This window comes from Athene noctua, chromosome 3 (genome assembly GCF_965140245.1).
Source record: "Athene noctua chromosome 3, bAthNoc1.hap1.1, whole genome shotgun sequence".
In the NCBI taxonomy this organism is placed as follows: Eukaryota; Metazoa; Chordata; class Aves; order Strigiformes; family Strigidae; genus Athene; species Athene noctua.
Window position 1 is genome coordinate 55,903,607 of NC_134039.1, and position 26,265 is coordinate 55,929,871.

Sequence of the window (26,265 nt, forward strand, 5' to 3'; positions counted from 1 at the left end):
CCTACCCATTTTATGAGTGAAGTAAAATGATTACCAACTGAAATAAAGTACACCAGGCCTACACAGCAGTCACTAAAAGCAATGTAAAAAAATACCATAATTTGGTTGGTGCAAGTTCTTTGATAGTGAATTACCTTTCAATGAACAGTTGGATTTACCTTTTAGATATTTCACTTATTATATAACTATATTGCATTACAGTGTTCTCTATGAGAAAAACACTATAACCAACCTTTATTAAAAATAATTTATCTCTGAAAATCATTTATTCCCTAAAACATAAAGCAACCTGCACTGTATAATTCCAAAGTCCAGTACTCCAGTAATGAAGCAGTTGGTAAAATGGGATGAAAACATACACACACACAAACAAACACAGGAAAAAAGAGGAAATAAAGAAATGATGTTGCACTTTGCAATAGGCAAAAGAGAAATACATCTGGCAGATGATGTAGAAAGAGAACTTTGTATTAGTTTACCGTAAATGATAGCTGGAGTTGGGGGAGCAGCTGAAAAGAACATTAATATAAAGGATTTGATCAGTTAGTAGCCAAAGAAACAGGATACTGTAGGTAGTTAAAGACTATAGTTATTAGAGACAAAGAAAAGTTAACTTATTTAGAGTAAATGGTTGATTTTAAATAGTACATTGATCATTTTTCATTGAAAAGTTATAAAAATATTCTAGAATATTTTATCAATTTTTTTAAATACAGATAGAACAAGAAAATAAATAAAGTAAGCAATCTTATAAAACCTTATAAATAAGTACTTGACATTTGACATATGTCATTCTTGGATAAGCATAAGACCACAACACGATTTTAAGACACAAGCATACTTGACTTTGAATCTCAGCTTGAACTCAGGCAAGAAACATTCCGGACATCTACTTAAAACCCTGTTACAAATTGGGAGAAGGGGGAAGGTGATATATTTTACAACAATCTGCAATCACAGAAATTGAACAGAAAGAACTGATTTTAAAAGAAAATCCTTGAGAAGTGATATGACCAAGCATGCTCAGTCTTTCAGAAGCATAGTTTAGCTGCAGAAGAGACTCCTGCAATAACATGTTTATGTTCAAATACTCTGTAATACCTGATCTACTGTTTTAGGTCAGATGTAATCTAAATAAAAACCTATACAGCATGAAACTGAATGTGTTCTTTAGCTACTGGATCTTTCTATAAGCAGCTGATTCAAAGGCAAACTTTAGGGTAAGACTGTATTTTTAAAAAACTGAAACACATTTACAAATAGGTGACATTTTCTTTGTCCTGTCCTAGAAACCAAAACCACATTTATGCTTTTAATTTTAATCTAATGCTGCTTTCATACTTACAGTTCTACTATCATAAAGTTTGAGAGTATTCTTACCAACAACAGTAAGCACAGCACTTGCTGAAACACTGTCCAGAGTAGTATTAACTATGCAAGTGTATGTTCCATCATCTTTATCAGTTACATTCATAATGGTCAAGTTGTCTTTACCAACTAGAAACCTGTAAATACAATAGATTCAGCCACTGATTTTTCAATAACTGGTACTGTTATAAGAATCTTGCATAAGACATTACCAAATCCCATATACTTGTGTATTTCAGCAAATACCTAGACAGAAATGTAAGCTATGGGACTATATTAGCCTTTTCTACATTGCTCTTGACCATCTTCCCACAGCAACTTGTCTGTCCTAATGTGCTTTTATTTCCAAATAAACAACTTTTAACTATCTGTGATCTAGAGTAAAACAGTCTTCCATTATCCGATTGGCTTTTTGTGACAATTATCTTCTCCTTACAGTTGATATACATGGTCAATGTGCACAATTAAAGATTTTTAATTCTAATTTTATTTTGAATTCTATCTTAATATTTTCAACACACCTTTAGGACCTTTAGTCACCAGATATGGGATAGTAATGATGGGATAGTCACCAGATATGAGATAGTAATGATGCTTATCATTCGTCTTTGGATAATGTCAATAGGTAAATATGTTCCTTTCAAAGATCAGGAAAAGGAGCAGACAAAAGAATCCAGAAAAATTAAAGCAAAATTATTTTGTCCATACCTTTCATCATCTGGCAGTTCATCATTGTCCTTCAACCATATAACTGTTGGTAATAAGGTAGAATCATGTCTTATTATACACTCAAATGATACTTGGCCATATCTCTGAATAACTTTGTATTCCGGTTGTTTAATTATCATTGTTGGATCTGAAATTTAAAATGACTATTAGATATTTAGAAAGTCTGAAATTCTATACTAACCTGTGATGAAAGAATGATTAATTTCTTACCTTTAACTTCTAATCGCACCTCATTTTGTACCTTTCCTAATTCATTCCTTGCTACACATGTGTATGTACCAGTACTATCCTTCTGAGCCACTGGAATTTCCAAGGTTCCATTATCATGGAAAACGTATTCATTTCCACGCAAGATGCTACCTTTCACTCCCTTAAACCTTGATATAAAAAGCAATATCATTATCCGACATCATAGTTAAATTCTGTTGTAACTTATTATCAGCAACTTGGGACTGCCACATTAGAAAATACAGACAGAATCACATAATGAAATTTAAACATAATTTTGTAGGGATAATCTAACTATTGTTATGTTAAGTATATGTTATACTGTACTAGCATGTTGTAATCAGCATATATTTAAAAATACGGTATTTTTGCATTGTAAATAGAGCAAAAATAGTTATAAAGTTTTAAATGTTTGTTTCCATAAATATAACTGGAACTTTTTACATAACTAAGCACAAAAACTACAGCTTACCATTCAATTTCAGGCTTAGGTGAACCAAAATAAGCACAGTCAAGTAATGCAGGACTGTCTGCTATGACTTGATACAGTTTATTAGCAGGAGTTAGAACTCTTGGTGGTTCAGCTGAAAAGACAAAGATATCTGGATATAGATACAAAGATGCAAATACAAAATAAGACATCAAGAATGGCCTAAAGAATTGTATGTTAACATCCTTCTCTGAAGTGATTTCTGGTCTCAGTCTAGAACTCAGTCTAGATATTTTGAGTAGCTTGAGGAAACGTCAATGTAGAATTATTTTGCGAAAAACAGATGCTTCTTCCCTGTTTACAAGTAATAGGGATTATCACCAAAGGCAATTATTTCAACTGGAAAATTTAAATCAGAATATACTTCAAGATAAACTCCTGGGAACAGACTGAACTACATTAATTCCTGCAGGCAGAAAGAAGCTAAGATGTATTTTTGGTGAAAACACCTACATTTTCTTTCATTGAAAAGACAGTGTCTCTCAGGCAAAAGATCTGCCAGTTCCTCGAGGAGAGTGTTTAGAGGCCATTCTGCCTAGGAGTTTGCTAATAGCTTTGTTAAATTCAGTGAGAAAAATTAGAGACCACAATATCTTGTAACTAGAAACACATTCTTGGGAGACCTTCAAGATAAATGCATTATCATCTCCCCTCACAACACCAATTTAGAGATCACCTGTTTAACTGATCCAAAACATCCACAATCAGTGAAAGTGTACTGAAACATAAGAAATTAAGGAATATTAACTCCTGCTTTATTTGTTATGCTTCTGTTTTCTTGATTTACAAACAAACCAAAAGAGATAAACAAAAAGATAAAATTTCTTCCAAGTTTTCTCCAGCTTTCACAACTATCCTTCTTAGGAACAGTGAAAGTAAAATTCAAGAATATCTTACAAAAAGCAAGGTATGTATACCCTTGCCTTTTACAGGACTCAGGAATATGTTCATTCCCATGAAGACCTCAAGCAAGGCTTGAGCATGCAGTCTGTGTGGTAGCAGAAGATAACTGAATACCCAACAAATCTGAAAAATATAAAATCTGTTTCTTACCCAGAACATTCACAAATGCGTTTGCTAGCAAGTATCCATATTCATTAGAAGCATTGCACTGATAGACAGCACTTGATCTTTCTTGCACATGTGAGAAAATAATGGTATCACCATCTACCTTTCTGCTAGGATCTTCTGGGGCAACTGTTGGTGTAAAGAAAAAAAAATTGCATTTCCTAAACTGCTGTTGGATGATGTGTTTCATACTTCTGAAAAGAAGAAACAATTTGAAATACTACTATGTCCTTTCTATTTTCCTGCGTTAAGATATGGATTTCCATGTGATTAAGGAAGTTCTTCAAATTCTACAAATATTTAAAGCAGGATGGTTGATTTTCCATTTTCGGAAGGGGTTTTTGCTTGTTTTTCAAAGAAGTGAAGCCAAGATCATATTTTGCATGCAATACAGAGGAAAAATACTGATATGACAAGATTCAGGCAAATACAGACAGTATCTACAAAAAATAAGGAAATGTTTCTGTTTCTGAATGTCAAAAGAAAATGGTATTAGAATGACACAGTCCTCTGTGACTTTTAAGTTTCAGCTTTTCAAATCGATTTTTATACCACAAATAATTCTCCAAATATAAAAATAGCCTTACTCAGTTGAAAACTATCTTGGAGTAAAGCGTAAGCAATTCTTTCACACAAAATCAGGTCTCCACAGGAGCAGTGACAGTAATTCAGTAGGTGGCACCCTTTCCCTTATGTAAGAATTATGCAATGCCGTTTCCTCAACTGTTCTGTAGTAGCCTGAGCTGTCAAACAGCTCTTGCATCCCAGAAGAATCGAGAAAATAACCAGGAATAAAATTCTAAGACATTACTGAAGAATAATAGCTGTCAGTTATGATACAACTGGATGGAGTTAGAGAGGTATAATGGAGAAAAAACTTTGCTTGTAATACTGCACTGTATGAAAATGCATAAACTGTAGTTTAATACTTCAGGAAAACATTAAATGAAAACACATAATTTATATTAATATTGAAACTTAATGATAAAATTATTTTATATTAATATGAAAAATAAATGCATATATGCATAAATAAATGCATCATAGTTTGGTTGCATCAAAATTGACACCCTTATATTTTATTTGAGCTTGAAAAAGTAAGTATATTTGTGGAAGACATTTAAATATAAAATAATTTCTTATTTCTTTGGATTCGTGGAAAATATCAGTTAACTAAACTAACATCAATTTTCTGTAAGTGACAAAACCTTTTGATTTAGACAATACCTCAGTACTCATCTGTAAAGAAAATGGAGAAATTTCTCCTGCATTTTCTCAAATCTACTGAAGTATCTATTACTAAATTCTCTAAGTGAGAAGAAAGCAGGTGAAGAGGATGACAGTTCTGTGCTCCTGCTTAAGGGTATTTCCATCTTAGGTGAACTCTAGGGCCATTTTGCATGTAATCATCTCAAATTTCCAATCAGATGCCTCAAGAACAGTTTTCAACTCAGTTTTTAACTCTTCATCACTCTGAGTTCAAATCACAAATTCAAAAATTTTGGAGAGGAAGAAAAAGGTACAACTGGAATGTTAAATGCTTATTCTCTGGTCTTCTGGATTGCTGGCACGTATTTTTCTCTGCTTTTGCTTTACTTCCTATTATGTTCCATGTTTCACATTGCTTCCTATTCTATGTAATGCCATTTTCATTAAAAGATTCATGGGCTGAAAATAGATGGAGCAGGTGAGTAGCCCAGCAGGCAGGCCAGTCAGCTCTGAGAAGTGGTCTGTTTCTGCATAAAAATCACTGTTAAATGGAAGATATGCACAACCACCCTCCCAGGAGGTAGGAGATCTACCCACAGCAGTTCCAATCATGGCTACTTCCTTCCCCGGGCTCTGGGCTTCCCTCCACTCATGCCCTTTAAATCCTGTAGCATTTCCTGTATGCAGACAGGTCTTTAATAGGGGCACAGAGTACCCCCCTCACACACACCCTCATACATAAAACCTTACAGGCGGTAGGACCCCTTCAGAGAGATGGAAGCCATTAGTTCAATTAATTCTCTATGACTGAAGAAGGAACTGGGTCATAAAAGAATGATCTAACCATTAAATTATCACATAAAAATAAGGGTAGCATCTTCCCTTCCCATATCCTATCTTACAGAAAAGAGATATCCCTCTTCAGTTATTTGAAGGAAAGTAGGTAGGTGCCTGTTCTCAGAAAAGGGCTTCAAGCTGTAGCTCCCAAGAGGAAGAAAAAAAAAAAGTGAGGAAAGTGTCAGGTTAGGCAGTGCTTCCATTTGACTAGTCTAGGCACCTGCTTGCTGAAGGGCACCAATATGAGAAAGCTCCCTGTTGAGACTGGCGTCTACTCCAACAGTCTGTCTTCTGACATGCCTCATCCTCCCATGCAACACCAACAGAACCTACAAGTCTTTGCCCATGTGCCACACTGTGTTTTTCAGGGCTAGGCCTTAAAAGTTAGATGCTGTATCATCCAGCTGCTTTAATGATCTTAAGCACGCACTGCTGCACTCACACACACAGAATCACTGAGGCTAGAAGGGACCTCCAGAGGTCATTTGGTCCAACCCCCTGCTCAAGCAGGGCCACCTAGGGTCAGCAGTCCAGACAGGGCAAAGATCACCTCCCTTGACCTGCTGGCAATACTTTTGTCTAATGTAGCCCAGGATGACATTAGCCTCTTTGCCACAAGGGCATATCACTGGCTCATGGTCAACTTGGTGTCCACCAGGATGTCCAAGTCCTTTTCTGTTAAGCTATTATCCAGCTGGGTGGCCCCCGGAATGTACTGGTGCATGGGGTTGTGCCTACCCAGGTGCAGGACTTCGCACTTCTCCTTGTTGAACTTTATGAGGTTCTTGCCAGCCCATTTCTCCAGCCTGTTGAGATCCCTCTGGATGGCAGCAAGACTGTCTCGTGTATCAGCCATTCCTACCAGTTTTGTGTCATCAGCAAACTTGCTGCAGGTATGCTCTGCCCCATCATCCAGATCATTAATGAAGATTTTGAACAGGACTGGACCCAGTATTGACCCCTGGGGTATGCTGCTAGTGACTGGCCTCCAACTAGATGCACCACTGACACCACCCTCTGTGCCTGCTGTCTGCTCATCCAGCCTGTGTACACATGAATACCTGATTGGTGACAGTGTCAAAAGCCTTACTGAATTCCAGACAGAAAATATCCAGTGCTCTCTCCTTGTCTACCAGGCCAGTCTTTTCATTGTAGAAGTTTACCAAGGTGGTCAAACATGACTTCCCCTTGTTGAAGGCCTACTGACTACTCCTGTTGTCTGTCGTATGGCTGGAAATGGCTTCCAGGATTAGCTGCTACATTACCCTCCCAGGAATTAAGGTGAGACTGATTGGCCTGTAGTTCCCTGGGTTCCCCTTCCTGTCCTTCTTGAAGATAGGAATGACCTTTTCTTTTTATGAGTACATCCCATCAGGGCCCATGGACTTACGTATGTCCAGTTTGCTTAAGTATTCCCTGACCTGATCCTCTTCCACCAAGGGTACATCTTGTTCCAGCCTTTCCCCTTGGTCTCTGGGACCTGGTATTCCTGAAGCTGAGTCTTGCTAGTAAAGACTGAGGCAAAGAAGGCATGCAGTAGTTCAGCCCTTCTTGTGTGCTTTTTTCCTTTTTTCTGGGGAAAGAGCAATGGCAGGGCCACTTAAACACTGCTTGTTTGCCTTTACAAGGTTTCTGGTCACATTACAGGATAGCTGCATGAAAAGGAGAAAATGCTTTTGACACATTTGACAAATCTGAATTTGGCACTGATAGGAAAAAAATATCAAAGAATTACATAATACTTAAAATGGGTTTGTTCAATTGGGATAATGCATGATGAGAATTTGCTATAGGAGTTCTGCTGCTGTAACAGACAGCTGAGCATGTGCCCTGTAACAGCCAACATTTAATCCCAATAACATTGAGTCTCAGCTTGTGAATGTGTTTATGTCCTTTCCGGACAAAGACCCAATTGCCTGGTTTCACCCAGTTTTACATCACTTCGTATTCTAAGACAGTGCCTTGATTCTGCAGCTATGTACAGCATATTCCTGTACAGAGAAGGTATAGCTTCCATCAGATACTTTTGTCATAGTTTGTCATCAGCACCCTGAATATCTTCTGTTCATCTGAATGCATACTTCCATCTGTTTCATAAACTTCAGACAGCCCAAGTGATTACTTTTGTTAGTATGTTTAAATAACCACTATGGCACCATTATTACCTTCATTCTGGAAAAAAAGACAGAATGAAACATGCTCTCGAACAGAAGCAGTTAAAACCCACTATTATGCTTAAAACTGGAAGGAAAAAAAAAATCCAGATTTTATTGAGATGTTTTACCCTTATCCATTGAAATATCTAATTTTCCTGATCAATTTTAGTTGCTGGTCAATGTGCATTTATGCAAATTCAGGAAGCTAAACACAATGAAGAGCAGAACAATTGTCAACTGATGATGCAGCATATAACATAATGTTATCAGTCTAAATAAATGATACAAACTTTTAGCCTGATCTCTAAGAAAGATATGTATTTTGGTCAGAAAATTAAGACATGAAATTGGTTTACCAACTTTAAATTCTTCAGCTCAGATCTTTAAGGTCTTTGTAAAATTGGGGAAAAAAAAATCCACTGAATGGGGTTGTGGGTTTTTTTAATTTAAACATAAAAAGAAAGTTTTTATTGTGAGGGTGGTCAGACCCTGAAACAGGATGCTCAGGGATATGATGGAGCCTGTCCTTGGAGATAATCAAAATCTGTCTGGACACAGTCCTGACCAACCAGATGCAGATAACACACTGATTTGAGCAGGCAGGTTGGATTAGATATTCCTTTCACCCCCAGCTACACTGTGATACTGTGGTTTTAAAATAACTTTACAAACAATGTATATTGAAAATAATTCACTGGGAAGGAGGTATATACCTTTGATTGCAATTCTGTAATTTGCTGTTGTTTAAAAAGCTAATAATGTGAAAATCGTAATTCCTGAAATCAGAGTTCCTTATATTGTTACCATATTCTGAAATACAACAAGGTGAGTATAAGATCCAGCCAACATCAGAAGTTCTCAGTTTGGCTAACTTAAGACTCCAGGTCCCACAGAGAACTGAACTAGGGTGGCTTTTGTTGCCTAAGAAGCATGGTGGTACATATTTTTTTTCAGAAGCATGTTGTGGATTACAACCACAGTTTGTAGGATATGCGAGTACTGTTTCTATTCTATAATGAAAATGCTGATGTCATTCTCAGATGTTGTACTAGAGATACCTTCTGGCTGAAAACAAGCTGGAAAAGAAAGGGAAAAAATTATTTGACTGCTTTTCCATGTATCAATGAGAACGCATACATCTTTGGCATGTGTCAGAGCTAATCTTACCTAGATCAGTAAAATGTCACAGAAAAACAAAGTGAAAGCAGAGAGTAATTTCTCTTTAGAAAAGAACAGAAATATTCATTACCGTCCTTAGATGCCTGCATTTTTTTAGCAAATCAAAGTTATGAATCAAAAGTAATCAGTCCTGCTATGCATTCATAGTGACTATATATGATTGTTGGAAAACAAATGTAGTAAGATGAAGTCAGTTATTTATTATAGTGCCTAGTTGCTCATTTCTTCAGTAAAGCTGAGCTATCGTTTTGCATCAACAGCAGAATATTAGTTTCTCAGAGAAGCTGAGACAAATATTTGATTCAGATTTTGTGACGGATGCTCTCCTTCTGTTTGAACTTACTGAACTTTGGTTCTGGCAGATGCTCAGCAAGTAGGCCTCATCAAAGTTAATCCTACTGTGTGAGGCTATCAGTGAGGACTTAGCACCAAACCCCCACAAAAAATGATTGGTGGAGACTGGGCTGATAAGCAGCCAAAACTGCATTAACTCAGCAGGAAATCTGACTACAGATCAACCACTTCATGCTATAAATACCTAAAGCCATCAGGGCCCCTTGGGATCTCCCTCCATAGCAGCTGGCTGCATGGCGGTGATCTCCCCTTGAGTAGGGATGCCTCTCAAAGCTACCCTTGGAGGCTGAGAAATCCCTTACCAGACATTGATGGGTTGCTAAGTGACATTTTTTTGCATGCATGTAACATTTAAGATACTTACAGTAAGCTTGGGCAATAAACTTTGTGTTCCTACTGACTTTTACGTGTTGTAAATAGTGGGAATATTGACTGCCAATCCATCTGTACTTATTAAATATTTTACATGCCTAAATTTACTGATTAGAACTGGATAAACTAAATACTAGATCAGCTCTGAGTGACTCTGAGTCTTCTGCTGCGACAGCTTTTTATACTGAACGTTTGTTATTTTAGTTCCACTATTACTGTAATCCTGTCCTTAAATTTATGCACAAATAGCAGTAAATGTAAATGAGAGCATGAGATCAGTACTGGCTCTCAAGCCATGATTTTCAACAACTCTAATCTCAGAGATAGCTTTGAAGATCCTGTTATTGTGAAAATATATGAAGAAAGCAGAGACAGAAGGTTAGGTGCTTTTTTTCTGATACAAATGTAAAAACACATGGTCCTTGTATAGTGATGCTCATGTATGCCTTTCAAGTTCTGACAGGATCACAGGATCATTTGTATTACAGTAACTTTTGCTAGAAGTACCCTATCTTTTTTCTTGACCTGCTTATTCTTCCGAAAACTCACATTCATGAGTAATTTATAAATATAGTAACCATTTTCAAAACTAGAAGAGTCTTTCTGTGGTTAAAACTAACTACAGTTGAATGACTGAAATGGGGTATTTTAAGCATTATTTGTATTATTTTGGACATATGTTTTCAGATAGATTAGCTATGACAACAGGAGAATGTGACAGACCCAGGATTTAATATTATCAACCAACCAATCAAGAAAACTGGGACAAATATACAGTGTGCAGTCATCAAGACAGCTTTATAAGAAGATATGTTCCTTATGGAGGGACCTCCTGGATTTTTGTAGATCATAAACCCTATGATCAATGAATAAGCATCCAATTAACATTCCTCTGGCTGTAGCTGATTTTCCTCATAACATTTGAAAGCCCAAATTGGGGGCCACTATGCAAGACAGACCTGTTCTTTCACATCTCTGATCATATTGCCTAAATACCACATTATGTATTTAGATAGTGTTACACAACTAAAATCCTCTTTTGTTCTTTTTGGGGGGACAGGGCTGGAAGCTATGATTTCAGAGTTGAACACAAAGCTGTTAGTGAAATAGCACAAGTGGGCAGTATAGTGCACCAGACACCTGAGTACCTATAGGGTCAAACCAAGACTGAACCTAAGCAAGAAAAACAAGAAACAAGAAATCCAGTTTTGCCTTGCTCTACCACTTACAGTGAACTGACAAAGATTTAATTCTGGTAGAGATGGGACATGGAAGAAGATGCACTTTTCCTTTTCTTACCAATCTTATTTGCTCCTCAGCAAAATATTTTCCTGTAATCACTGAAATCCTTGTTTCCAAGTTTCTCATTCTGATAGTACTGCTACCTCCAAAAGGACAGCAGTTGTTAGCTTGCACTAGTCATGACCATCCTTTGACAATCTTGTGCAGAATCAAAAAAAATTATCAAAGGTTTTCATATCAGCTGTAGTTCCTAGGCCAGACGCACAGTTCCAACACAATGACAGCAGAAGCAGTGGATAAATGTCTGCCCTGGTAGTCCTTTCCTCTCTGAGACTGAGCTCCTCAGGGCATCTGAATCCAGCAGATTTCTCCCCACCCTCCCATGGCTGCGGTGAACAGCTTGTGTGTATACTCACAGAGAACACAAGGGATGACAAATCTCTGAGCCAGGGATTATCAAGGCCTTTCACAAAGGAAACCTAAGGGCTAATGTTTCTCCCTTAAATTCAATGTGATTACTAATGAAGACTAACTAAAACCTAAGTTTCAATGTGAAATGTGATATAAACAAGTGAAGAACATGCTGAAAACCCATAAACAGTGCCTTTCAGTACACTACTTTGTATAAATCTAAGTGTGTGTATTTAATATTTAATAGCTCATCATGAACTATAAATCACTGAACCAATAAATTAGTCTTTTGTGCAGTATTTACAATGCCTCTCTGAAGTTCAATTATGGAAGTGCTTCCCCTTCCCAATTAATCTGGGTTGCTACTTTTTAAAAAGTTGAGATACTTTATGCATGGTTTCCCTTTTGTAAAACCACGCTGAATATCTAAGCAGTAAAATGCAACAGATTATGCAGCAGTATAAATAATGCAGATCTCGAGTGTTAATTGAAGGACAAGGCAAGGCAGAGTCATGGTCTGAACTTTCAATTGCTACTTGCCAAAGTAATTCTAAATGACCTCAGTGGGGCTGTGCACATGAGTTCAAAGTTACTCCTGTGAGTAAACATTAGGAGGTTAGGTCCTTATCATTCCAGCATGTCTGAAGCAGCTTTCTTTTCAGACATGCTGAAGTTTTAAGTGCTATCATTGAAGAAAATTAACTAAAATATTTCAAAGAAACTTAAAATCTTCCTTTAAGAATATCTTTTTACTCTGATTAATACAACCTGGAACAGAATTTACACCATTGCAATTTATTTTTTTTTCATAGCTGCTCAAAACACACTACATCATCTCTTTTTTAAATTCTTTTTTCCCTATTGGTATTTAAGCTTCACCCTTTGACTGAGATATGGACGAATGGTTCTTTCTTCAACATTCCCCCTTCCCTGTCTGACTCCATTATGGAAAAACAAAACTGGAAGAATTAAGCATCTCCCAGTTGTGCTTTCCAATAGAAAATTAAAGTATTGCAAACAGATTACTGGGCCACAGGAGGCACACTGTGGGATATATGATGACACCAGAGCTTTGAAATTCAAATGTAGCTCTTTTTCTTTGAAATCCTGCCATGGGTGTAGCTCTCTCATCACTGCCCTGAAGCTGAAACAGCTGCTTTAGTTCCCTTTTACAGTGATTTACTAATCATTCAGTTAGAAGAAGAGGGGCTCAATTCTATAATTTAGTAACAAGTGAACAAAAAGGCACACTGTACTTCATAGTTTCCAGACGAGCTTTTGATAACTCAGAATAATACAAAATAACAGGAATCTTAAGAACAGCAGTTTCTGTGATCTTGATGCTTCTCTTTCTTAGATGTCCTGACAGATCCAGTGTATTGGAGCATCCAAGCAACTTGCACTTAAAATATTTAAGGTGGATAAAACTTCAGCTTTTCTCAGCAGTGAGAGTGACTTTTAACCTAAGGCTGAGCTATCCAGTTATTTATTTCCTGTGTTCTTTTTTATTTTTTTTTCCTACTGAGGTTGAGTGGGTAATTTAATTAGTCTCTTAATTTTTACTGAGTTCCCTTCAGTAAGACTCTGTGTACTGATTCCTCAAGGCCAGCCAGCCACTATATGCTACCCCTGTATCTAAGAAATTTGGTGGCATCCTGCAGCTGCTTCTGAAAACTCTGTTTCTTAATGTTTTACTACTATCCTGCAACAATGCAGAACACATCATTGCTTTTCTGAAAAAGGTGCTTTGTCATTTGAACAGCATGTCCTACAGCTCTGACAAGGAAGCAGTGTGATGCAAAGGTGAACCTCATAGTCAGGTGAAAAACATTTTACTAGTCAGGAGGCCTGAAAAGAATGAAACTATCAGGGCAACAAGATAAAAATCTCCTCAAAACAAACCAAAAAAAGTTAATGGCACCTATACAGAAAATAGTAAGGAAGAACAGACCACTGAAAACCCAGAAAGGAAAGAGCAGGACAGGTACCAAACTGTGATTACAAGGCATGCATAATGATATATTTACATACAATAAATACAATATAAAATTACATTAATATTTTCCTGTTTTCCTGTAATACCATTGTTTGATGAGGCAGTTAATGTCAGCTTACATAACTTATTTAAACAATAGAAACTTCTCATTTTAAATCTTGGGCTGGAAATCAAAACATACATTTAATTAGGATTCCTGAAACGGGTTCTTTGCTAAATATTTCTATCTCTTTTAACATATACCCTTACTTTTCCCAAAAGAAGTTGTACATTTTTCCCTCCAGTTCAGTTTAATGTCTCTTGTATCCCAAATATTTTAATACATACAATGAGTGCTCTTGTTCACTGGTTTATAGTTCCTAGATTCTCACTGTAGAGAATCCTCCTCTGTGTCCCAAACTCCATGACATTTAATCAACAGACTTAAACATCTCCTGAAACTCAGTCATACTTTCAATAGCTCAGTGCAGACTAGTATTTTAGAGCAAATTATCTTTCATGAGTCAATAGAGTAGATTGTCTGGTTTTATAATGTTTTGTGAAAGAGGAAGGATAAAGGTAGAAGAACCAAGTGTGATTTTACAGTACAGGCTATGCTGAGTGAAACCCAACTGACAACATACTGCAGTGTCCTCCAGCAAGTTCTTCCCAAAAAAAGTTGTGCTATATATAGCAGCTACCTTGCATTAGTCCTGCAAAAGTGCTCTGTACATCCACAAATGTGAGGACTTGACTTTTTATGTCATATTAACAATTCCTACACAAAATTAGTCTTGCAGTGGGGTGGCAAAGGAGAGACCTAGCAAACATGACTGTCATGCAACACTATGGTAAAAATTACAGCCCATCAATATTCCTGTAAAAGGGACATGATGCAGCTTTGTTACTACAGCCTCATCTCTACACGGGTACCACCAGCAGAACACCAGATAGAATAATGGTCACAAATTTTAGTACTCTCAAGCATATCAAAGGCACACTTTGTTGTTCCTCTTTTACGAACCACAGTATTTTTATCATCTCATTTATAATTTAGTATTACCTGTCAATCAGAAACTACTCAAATACATACTCTTCATTTATATTTGAAAAAACACCCTGGTGTTCCTCATATTCCCTTACTCATCCTCCCATATGGTATTTAAGAATCTTACTTGCTATGGGAACACCATTTGCAAACCAGCTTATATTGGGCTTTGGGTTGCCATTAGCTCTGCAGATCAATGTCCCATCTTCTCCAGGAGACAAGACCAAGTTTCTGGGTGCTGTTATCCAGTATGGTGCAGCTGGGGTTAGGAAGAGAAACACAGCAATTTTTTTCCAAAATTATATATAGAATATCACAAGACACAGTCACGGTAACTGGAAAATAAATCAAACAAAGTATGTATAGATACAGACTTACACTGTTAATTAATTATATATATATATATATATATATATATGTATATATGTGATAATAATTAACTGGTAGATTATACTTTGGCTAAACTGGGCTATCAGCTATCCACTGCATTAAAATTTGGAGATAAGCAACAAGAGGTGCTTTGTTTCATTTAGGGTTGCCTGCTTTGAATCTAATTTGCCTTTCCTAAAGAAAGCAAAATTTATCTGAGTATGGCATCTGCAGAGACTAGTGGTCCTGATTAATTTCAGAGATATCCATGCTCACAGTAGCAAGGCTGTTAGAAATGAATTGAGGTTTGAATATATAAAAAGATTTTATGTCAAGGGTGAAATTTAGAAATGGCAAAATCCTCCGTCTTCCTGAATTCAATGGGTGATTGCAGTGGAGCCAGATGTCTACCTGAGACAGCTGAAAACATAAGAGATCAAAATGGATGAAACACTGTCCTCACCAAAAGACATTCATCTATGTCTCCATCTCTTTTACAATAAATAACCACAAACAGCATACGTTATCACATCGTGCAATTAGAATTCAGATTTTGGATTGATGGACAGATGCAATCAGAAAATAAACTTCTGCTCTTAAAAAGGAAGTTGAATGTTATTATAAAATTATGCTGGTCTCCAACAAAATAAATGGCTATTTAGCATGCAAAGCAAGCACTACAATTGATTATTTCAATGACTAATTAGCTGTCATTCCAGGTTTTTTGTTTCACAGTATTCAAATAATACTTATTCCTGTTTGGACAAAAATACTGTAAGTATTTTTAGAACTACTAAGACATCATCTTGGGTAAAAAACATGAAGAAGTTAGAAAACCAGAAATATCAATTAGGAGAGAAAAAGGAATAAGAATATAAGACCATAAGACAGTTGTAAAATAGATAAAGAATCTGAGCTATATGAATGGAGAGAGAAAAAATGGAGAAAATAAGAAGGAGATGAAGAAGAGAGATGAGGGGGAAGATACAAAAACAAGGGAAAGAAGCAGTCTAATAACAGATAATGAAAGGATCTAAAATAAATGTAGCCCCGATACAAGCTAAGAAATTATTTTACTACTGTTACAGTACAATCTCCAATTAGCCTGATGCTTATTAAAAAAGAGTTTAGAGATACTGAGTTCTACCACTGGAAGGATTTTATTTGGTTTAACAATCACTTCCCAATTTTATTTTTTTTAATTATTATCATTCATCCTTTCATTCATATGTTATCCTAGAAAGTTTACTTCAGTCTTGCACTGACAATATTACATTGATTATTTTAGTATTACCTTTCACAGTTACTGAAATGACATGATGAACAGAACCTAGCATATTTCTTGCTATACATTTGTAGTTTCCAGAGTCAGCTTCAGAAACATCTATAATCTTGAGAGTTTTCTTGAAGTTTTCAAAAAACGTTCTGTTGACTGGCAGTTCCCCACCCTCCTTAATCCAGCGGATTACTGGTGTGGGTCTGGAAAGCAAAAGCACAGATCAAATTTAGGAACCAGAGAAAAGGGAAATGAAAGTTCAATACATTAATTTTTTGAACATATATTATTTTAAGAGCCTTTACCCAGATTCTGGGGCATGTCCAGCATATGTGCAAAATATGCCAGCATTTGTTACTAGGAAATGACAAGCCTCACTAACACTGTCAAGGGCCATCTGTTCATAGGCTTAATAATTATAGAATGCATTTGTCTGCTGATTAATCTAAAACCCCTGATAGTTAATAAATGAATAGTAGTGTATTTCAAATCTTATTGCACGTATACTATTAAATTGATGATCATAGTGTTTTAAAAGGTAGTTTCTAGATAATGACAAGTTTATAATTGTCCCTTGTGTGAGCAGTATCCTAATGCTCACGAACATCATAAATTTACAGCAGACCTGTAAGGAGACAGAAATATTTCCTATGAGAAATCAAGAAAAAAATGTCAGTGTTGAGTCAAGTATATCTACTTGTCACTGCACCATGCCTATATTTTCACTATGCTCCATGTTGTCCATGGAAATCCATTTCAAATTCACCATGTGAATTTGAAAATTGTCCAAACACATGGAGATACACTTTTAAAATTACAAGAAATTACAACGTGTTGCTTACTGAGTAGTGTCCTCTCTCGACTAGTAGTGACACAAGGCAAATAGTCGCCAGCAGTCTAATATCACATATTTTTTAACAGAGACAACTAGCAAAGTTGATTTTTCATTATGGTGACAGTAATTAGGAATAGTTGTTTTAAACTAAATCTGAATCTGGTCCTTTGTGAACAACTATGCAAGCTTCCCTCATAGAATTATTTTTTTAAAAAATTACACGATGGCTAAAGACACAAAGCCATATAATGTACAGTACTATTTTTTTCACCCTGTTTTTATCCAGCAATTTTACTGGAATTTGGATCACTGAATAGCTTTATTACAGGGTTGTCAAAAAGCATGTAACTATAATGCAGATGAAGATTTTGTGAGCTGATGCTACTCCCACTCGTAGGTGTGGTGGTGTTAGTGGTGCTGATGCAGGCATCTGAGCAGACCATAGCTGAGACAGAAACACTGCACTGATGCTTGCAGCAAGCTGTATCAAGCTGTGCATGAGCGTGCCTTATGGAGCTTATGCAACTGAACACATGTGCGTGATGCTGTGCTGCACCCCTTGCAATTATTTGCTTTCCTCACGGCTACCTCAGAGCACTCTGCATGGTATGCTTTTGTGCACTGTAAACATGTTTATGGTTCCTGAAACAGGTACTAAAGATTTTCCACTTCTGCACTAATCAATCCATTCTCAGATTTCTTCCTGAGAATGAAACTGATTTAAGATCAAACTAATTTATGAAGTTAAATTGCTCTTTAGTAATTTTCTACTTGCACAATAGCCAGCAAAAGCAAACTTATATTACATCGAAGAAACAAGTACCAATTAAATTCAATTACAATGAGAAATTGGATGTAAGGAGTTGAAGGTATGTTCTAAAAACTCCCACCTAGCTGATCTGCTAATTATTAGCATATGTAAGCAGCTTTTTCAGATGAGACCAGCAGATTCTTAACTATTTTTATATGGTTTGAGAACTTAATGATTGTACATTTAGGAAAAAAACCCAGAAGCTTGATTCCTGAGTGCAACTATGCAGATATGTGTCCAAGTTTACCCTATGGCATTTTTTGTTTGTGTCCTTTAAAATAACGATGGTACAACCTGAATCATGTACATAGGATTTGGGGAGATGAGAAGGCAGAGACCATGCTCATGTTCACAGTCAGTTTTAAAATCAGCTGATCCCCAAGTAAATGGTAAACTTCCTTAAAAGAGCTTTTTCGATTTGACACTTCTGTTTCTCTGAAATACCTAAGCTTATACAGTGGTAACATTTTGAAGCATCTCTGAAAAGTTCCCCTCTGTTTCTGTAATTTTATTTAGAAAAACACTGTACAAAAAGAAACTCACAATCCTGCTGCAATGCACTCCAACAAAAGCACATTTCCTCTGAGTTCCACTTTGGTACTTGTGCTACCTGTTGGTGTTAGAAGAATTGGCTGCCTCTCTGTAACTGGCTTTGCTGCAACAAGAAAAAAAAAATTAATTTCTAGATTTTATTTTAATAGTGAACAAATGCATACATCCATTCTCACATTTTGGACAGAGACTTTGCTCCACATTGGCCATTTAATTAGAAATCATTGTGTTACACAACTACACAGCTCAACAAATGAGGTTTTTGACATAGATAAAATATCTCAAACTGTTAAATGCTATAATTTTGAGCATGTACATGAAAAATGTTATTATTAAAGATGGGAGCAGTCGATACATCATTTTTACATAGGCAACTATGCAGCCTGATGGATGGATGCTGACCCTTAATCCTAAACAGCCCCTATTCACTTCAGCATAACTAATACAGGGAGTAAGAGGTCAATGAGAGTCACAGCACAAGACTGAAAGTTACCAAAAATTTCTGGGCTTCCATCAAAACACAAATAAAGCAAAGTTACTGTATTCAGAAATATAAACCAAGGGAATGAAAGATACACTCCACATTGCAATATATGCTTTGCTCAATATTTTCTAGACAATGTGAGGAGTCTTTTCAGAAGTTAAGCCTTGTAGTCTCCTCTTACTACATATTTAACTTTAATTCAAGCTGTTCTCCAGTCTGGTAATAAAGAACCATTGATTAACCCACAAGAAATAACCACAGTAAACAGACAGCTATAAATATAAGACCCATTTCTGACATTATACTCTGTTGGCTTTTCAAGTATTATGGTGTTTTATGTGCCTTCATGGAAGTCAGAATAAGACTGCTTTCTGTAAATAATCTAAAGTCCTTTTATAGCAATTTAAAAATATAGGAATAAATTGCTCTAAAGTGCAGTAGCAGTCCAAGTTAGTAAATTATTGTATTTTTAAAAAATGTGAGCAGAAACATAGGGTTTTATTCGGGTGCCGGACTTACTGATAGATTAACATAAATAGAACACTTAATTTTCATACAGGATGTGCTATGAATTCCTTAAAATCTAGTACACTAACAACTTAAAGTTGAAGAGAAAAGGGTGGTCTAGAGTCAAGAACAGAACACAGTTTAGTCACAGGGGCTAACTAACCTGCCCAATTTTGGCACTGCTAAGGACTGCTGACTCATCTGCAAGACTATGAAAATTCAGAATTACCTCTCTTATTTCTGAGTTGTGAGCCAACTAAATGGTGTTCTCCTCACTAATTTAGCTAATACAGCATTCTGTGTTCAGGTACATATTTCTTGTTGTTCCAGAATGACATCTTATTTTTATGCAGAGAATTAAAACATTCTGTGACTGTTTGATTTTAGATTCCCGTGTTTAATATGTACAAAGCCTCATTCAACAAGGAAAAAGATAAAAATAGAATAAATATAATGTATTTTCTATCTATCTCACAAAATATCAAGTGGAGAGTCTAGAACCTCAAATGTTACAGTATCAGTGTTGCTCCAACAGACATAGACCTGTTCAGGAGAATTTAATTCACAATATACAGAAGACCATTCAACACAGATTAATGTAAAGATCAGCTTAAACACCAAACAAACAAAACCTACCCTACAAAGTTATTCATACATATAGTATTAAAGTGTTTAGAGTTTAATTAATTCCAGTTTTACACTTACGAAATATGTTAAAAATGAATGGTACATTCAATAAGCTATTAAATGTGAAGTGCATCTGTTAAATGCTTAATTGTTGTTATTGATTATGCAGCATGTGATACTGAATAGTCCTAGTGATAATAAACATAACAACCTACTAGGTAAATTGGAGGAAAAATATGAAAAAGCAACAGAGTATAGAAGTAATCGAATAGACAATTTTTAAAATGTCACAGTTGAAAGGACTCATTTATTATATGAGTGTATACTTTTTATCATCCATATGTTACCGTAACATTGAAACATTAAATATTTGAAAGGATAACACTGTGCAGTCCCTTTCTAAAGTATGTATTATCACCAGAACTAATAACATACCTTTATTAGAAACTGAAAAGGGAGCAAAAGGTTAAGGAGCCATGGAGGTGAAGTTAGTTGACTAAATGCTACTGTGAAACAGAGAGTATCAGTGGGGACCAGTGTAACTCACCACCATAAATATCAGTGTCACTCAAATTAGCAGCTATAGTGTCATTCAATGAATCCACTGAAATAAATAGAATATCATGAAGAATGCATACAAGAGGGATAAATCAAAGTACTGGGAATCAAAAGGGGATGACATGGCCACGTCGAGTTAATTGAATGATTGATTAATTTGTTTCAATAGTTAAAATAATCATAATAACTTGGTATTCTTGGACATGAAAACTATCTGAAAACTATTATTTTTTACGGTGTATTTTTTCCATATTTCAAATCTTACAAAACATTTTTTCAAAAGACAAAGCCTTATATAGGGAAAAACTGACAGCTTTCAGAATTAATTATATGTCAGGAAAACTGCTTTGTAGGTTTATACAGTAATGTAATTTCTTATTCAGAATTAAAATGACAAAATTCCCTACTGTAACACTACTTAACTCTGGCAAATAACTTGAGAATTCTGAATAAATACTATGTAAGTATGCAATTAGGTAATGCAATACCTACTTGAAAAGACTTTTACAGAAATGGGTTGTTTCTGCTGTATAGTTTGTGTATGATTAAATCTTGCATAGCAGATATAGTCCTCTCGGGTGTCTTCTGGTTGTACATTAGAAAAATAAAGGTCTCCATTTAGACCTTGGGAAACTCTTTCACTTTGAGGCAGCCTTTGGAAAGCTAAGGGAAAACAAGAAGATGTTTATATCAATTATAATACACACTCCATTATAATGATCTGCAGACTCCACATTCACTCAATTATGCTGTTCGTGAGTTTGTAAATATATAGACCTTTCTAAGTTTCCTCTTGAGCAACCTTGTCTACCCATTCTTCCCCAGTGGGTTAATCTATAACCTTCATTAAGATTTCCAGCTGCTTTTGGCTTCATGCTTTTGGGCTGCACGTCTGCTTGTTTCTTCGTTTCTACAGAAATGGAAATTCTTTGAATTTTAACGTAAGAGGGAAACTCCACCATCTATGGTTTTGGTAAGCAATGATCAACTAACTATGTAGAAAAACTGCAAAAAGTAAACTAATTCTGCATAAAAACACTCACCATTATCCATCCAAAATATGATAGGTGGTGGTAAGCCAACAGGAGGTCTGCAGTGTAGTACTAGTGAATCACCTTCTCGAACATGGTTTGGTTCTAGTTTTTCTTTCGTCCACAAAGGGGATCCTATAGAAAGTAATTTTAACACACATACAAACTATGAATTGACCAAAATTCCAGAATTTAAGGAAGAAATGCACCTAATATTCCAGAAAAACAAAACTACATGCATTAGAATATTAAGTCCTATCATGTTTACTAGACATTTAGTTTTGTACTTTTTACGTGTTCTTGAGAGAAAAGTAGGTTTTCTTTAAAACGTTTTGTACAGCAGTGATTTGCTGGAAGTATAATCAACTGATTTAAATTATTCTGGCTACTCACTAAAGATTCTATAACAGTATCTTAGAAAGTTTTCACTAAGATAATAATAAAAAAAAATTGATGCATTTAATTAGGAAAAATGTAGACCTTCCTGAAACTGTATTATACACACAGTTTTATTCAAACATGTGAGAACAGCACGTTTTAAGCTGAGAAACTTGAAAAACTGATCTGAGAGAAAAATCACATTAAAAAATCTGTAGAAACAGTCTACCATTAATCAAAATTTTTTAGCTTTATCTTCTTTTTGCTCCCAATCTTTTTGTATTAAAGCTATTATAAAACTATGGAATACATGCATCAGAAAGAGAATAAAAATTGACCTCATCAACGATGTTCATTAAGGATTTAAACATTTTATTCTAATTGTAGCATCATATATACAACTCAATTTTAAATATGATGAGTCATCCAGATGTACCAAAAAAAATATCAGGAAAGCATTTTGGTTATTAAATTTCCTAAGGAATAGTGAAGAGAACATGCAGTACATTATTAAATCTGAATATCTGAAACGATACAATATATTCTATATATATACATGTTCACCTTGATTAAATTTTTAAAACAGGGAAAAAAAATCAAAACATTCATAAGAAAATAAGCAACCCAAAGTGTTTCACAATTTATGAACATTAAGAGCTTTGCTTACTAGAAGGCCTTATAACGATATTGTTGGAAATGGCTGCTCCTCGTTCATTCCTTGCTGTACACTGGTATACTCCTTCATATGCTTCTGCCTTCCCACCATTCATAATATTTATGACAAGGGTCCCTGAATTTGGTTTCATTGTTACCTGTGCATCTTTATCTATATCAAAATGAGTTCCATTTCGTGTCCAGGAGAAGCTAAAAATAAAAGCAAAAAGAAAAGTTTCTTCTTCCATTGCCTTTTGTAGATTGTGTGGAGAGAAAGAAGAAAAAAGTAATTTTTCAATAATACATAGGGTTTTTTCTTTAGCAGATATGTAAGACTTGTTACCAAACTAAATTAACTAATCAAGTAATAAAGCTCTTTTTAATAGAAGAAATCTGGCAATGCTTTAAGATAAAAGGCTTGGCTGAACTTGTTAACAGGAGTAATTTCAAAGTCAATATTTAAAAAAACCCCACCAAAACATTAAAAGATCCTGAAGTTTATGTGAAAGAACTGATTTTCTTTCTAATACAGATGATACAGTAACATCTGCAAGAACTGATATTGCTAAAGCTGCAATAGAATTTCCATTACAAAACCTATTGTTGAAAGGGTTTATAAACCTGCTTTTAAAAACTTGCTGTGGGCTGAAATGTGTCATCTCAGTTCCCAGCAGGAGACCATTTCTTTTAATTGGTTTGGCCATTTTAAAGTTATGCAAGTGAATTAAAGGCTGTGTGGTGAATTTGATCTCTTTTCAATACTCTAACACAAACAATCATGATTCTTTAAATGAAATTTTGCAGTCTGATAGCCCATAATTAATCTAGTAAATTCATACAGGTGTTACTCAAAGGAAAAGATGCTTTGAAAAGTAGTCACTGAAAATGAAGACTGTTAGAACTCATTAAAAAAATGTAAAAAAGCAGTGATTAACAGTCTGCAACTTATACTACCATAAACACCGATTTCTTACTTATGCGTGTTAAAGGTCAGAAGTACAATTGTAGGAGCTAGACCAATGCCTGTGAAGTGCTGAGCACTCACAGGTTCAAATGCCGTGAACCGCAGTTTTCATACTCGTCACAACATTTCAGCTTCATAATCTTAAATCACAAACACTATATATGCTCTTTGTTAAAAAGCTTCCTAGAAGTATAAACTTATATGGTACTGGAAAAGCTCAAATTCTAAGTGACTCAAATTGTGCACTGACCTTCTGCAGTAGGAAGGTAGGTCTGGACATGCTCTTTGCACTTTGTTGGGAGGACAGCAGAAGAACTGGACCTGACCAGCAGCACTGCACCATGCTGTGGTAGTTTTGGGAGGAATAGTGTGCAATAGTGAACCTGTTTCTTACGACTTTGTGGGTGAAGCTACAGAACATGGGGTTTCTATAATCCTCTGCTACCAATAACACTGAAGGACACAGGGAACTGTAATGCAGCTTCAAATGAGAGGTGGCGGATGTGGTACAAAACCCTGAATTTGAGATACATGAAAGTCAGAATCTTTTCTGCTCGAGGTATATATGGCAGCACATCCATAAACCTTTATGCCAGCTTCTCTCACCAATGAGAAGTTACCTTGCTTTAACAAAAAATTAATACTCCAGGCTGAGAAAGTTCATCTTCAACTTCAGAGCTTTTCAGCAGCTCAAGTTCCAATATGCATTTTCAGGTCCTCAAGACTGATGGACCAGACTAACTACTGAAATAAATTATTTGGACATCGTGTCTTTAAAAATAAGGAAAAATAAGCACAAGCTTATAAAACTCATTAGAAAATTCTGCACTTAAATACTGTCACTTCCTCTGTAGCAGGGGAACAAAGTGAGAGACGGGTTTGTTGAAGATGAGGCTATACAGCAGAGAGCCCTGGCACATTACGCAGTCTCACGGACAGTGCTCTTGTTCTCTCAGGTAAATTCAACCCAAAAAAAGGAGTTCAAGAGAAACACCTGCAGAAGCGGTACAGTTGTCCCAAAGCGCACAATAATCATCTGGTCCCTCAGGTCAACACCCAAACTTTTGAGAATGGCACTGTGCCTGGTAAATTAAAAGGCTGGTAAACACAGCAGCTTTACAGCACTCCCACCATTAACTGAACACTAGGAAGGGTGACAGTGTCACAGATAATCTCCTTCTTCATTTTGCTGCCCAGCATGATAATAACCATGATCCCAAGGCAACCAGAAGGAATAATGTACAAAAAACCTGGTTATTCATAAGAAATACATTTAATGAGCTCTGTGTCTGAATGAACAATTACAGACTGACCTTGCTAGTAAGTTATAGCATGACAGTACTGAGAGCAGAGAGAAGCACATTTCTCTTTGCAGTCTCTGTAATCAGAAGCAGTTACTAGCAATGTCAGAACACATCATGGACACTGCTGTTTCCAGGGCAGGTACTCAGTATCTTGAAATAAGTAGTTTTCAAATATTTCAAGATACTGAAACAGGGCCTTAAAATGGAAGATGACCAGGAATCTGATCTATACACAGGGTTACCATTGCTGCCAAAACCAAAACTTAAAGACTATTAAACACACTTGGTAAATCAAAGCTACTGATCATTAAAACTGATTACATAACGTCTGAGAAAATGTTCACATATTTCAAGATAAGCCTTGTAAAATGGAATGATTTACAAAACATTACATTTGAATTTATTAGTGTTACTCCGAATTTTTTCAACCATTCTTCTTATACACTATGCCTGAATCTGAATGTGATCCAGTTAATAGTATGACATGCCTCTTAGTGCTTTCCATGGGCATTTAGCTATGTGCTCTTGTAATAATCAAGTACTATTTTATTGTTAGAGTTTTGAGGAGAAAAATACCCACAACAGCTGCTCGATGACTAGACAAAAATGTAAATGTCAAGTATGAGGAGAGTCAAATTTATGCCACTATTTGGAAGCTATTTAAATTACAAAGGTAGGAGTACGTGCATGTTTCTGGGTGTGCGTGCACATACATAGGCACATACCTGTGAGTTAACAAAAGTTACATTATATTCTCCTAGTTTTCCTATGCTGTTAGGCCAACAAAAGCAAAACAAAATGCTACTAACCTAGGAGGTGGCTTTCCTTTTGCTTCACACTGTATTACAATATTCTCTCGAGGGTCAACAATGTAATCTTTTGGAGATTGCTGAGTTATCGTAGGAGGTTGCAACACTTCATTATGGAATATAAGAAACAGAGAGGAATTTATCCATATTTTCAAAGTATCAGTGAGATAGTTTTGTAAGCAGAATTGCAAGTAGCAACCAAATCATCGACAGAAGAGCTGGATTAAAAGTATTCTTTGTATTAGGAAGCTGAAGCCCTCTACTCTTGTAAATCAGTGTAGCTATACTAACTTCCAGCTGAGCTATGCTGATGTACAGTAAGATCTTGGCTAAAAAGTTTGATGAATATAATTTCTGTATGTCAGATTGCAACAGATTTTCACAAAACCAAAGGACACTTGAATTCTAAGTCCAACATATCCTGAATGAAGAATTGTGAT

At 35.8% G+C, this 26,265-nt stretch overlaps 1 protein-coding gene across 50 annotated transcripts in view; it reads right to left on the reverse strand.

Annotated features, from left to right (window-relative positions):
- Positions 1–26,265, reverse strand: part of NRCAM (neuronal cell adhesion molecule) — a 164,027-nt gene that overhangs the window by 43,768 nt on the left and 93,994 nt on the right. For 26 of the 50 annotated variants that reach the window (XM_074903064.1, XM_074903060.1, XM_074903082.1 and 23 more), the window contains 14 exons: positions 25,826–25,931; positions 22,762–22,958; positions 21,729–21,851; positions 21,178–21,348; positions 20,675–20,731; positions 18,501–18,612; positions 16,330–16,514; positions 14,794–14,925; positions 3,869–4,012; positions 2,798–2,909; positions 2,308–2,474; positions 2,077–2,224; positions 1,381–1,505; positions 480–509 (listed from right to left, as the gene is read on the reverse strand). In XM_074903064.1, coding sequence (XP_074759165.1) covers positions 480–509; positions 1,381–1,505; positions 2,077–2,224; positions 2,308–2,474; positions 2,798–2,909; positions 3,869–4,012; positions 14,794–14,925; positions 16,330–16,514; positions 18,501–18,612; positions 20,675–20,731; positions 21,178–21,348; positions 21,729–21,851; positions 22,762–22,958; positions 25,826–25,931 — 1,809 coding nt within the window. Of the gene's footprint in view, positions 1–479; positions 510–1,380; positions 1,506–2,076; positions 2,225–2,307; positions 2,475–2,797; positions 2,910–3,868; positions 4,013–14,793; positions 14,926–16,329; positions 16,515–18,500; positions 18,613–20,674; positions 20,732–21,177; positions 21,349–21,728; positions 21,852–22,761; positions 22,959–25,825; positions 25,932–26,265 lie in introns of those variants that run through there. The other 24 variants (XM_074903062.1, XM_074903061.1, XM_074903093.1 and 21 more) reach the window with 5 other exon arrangements.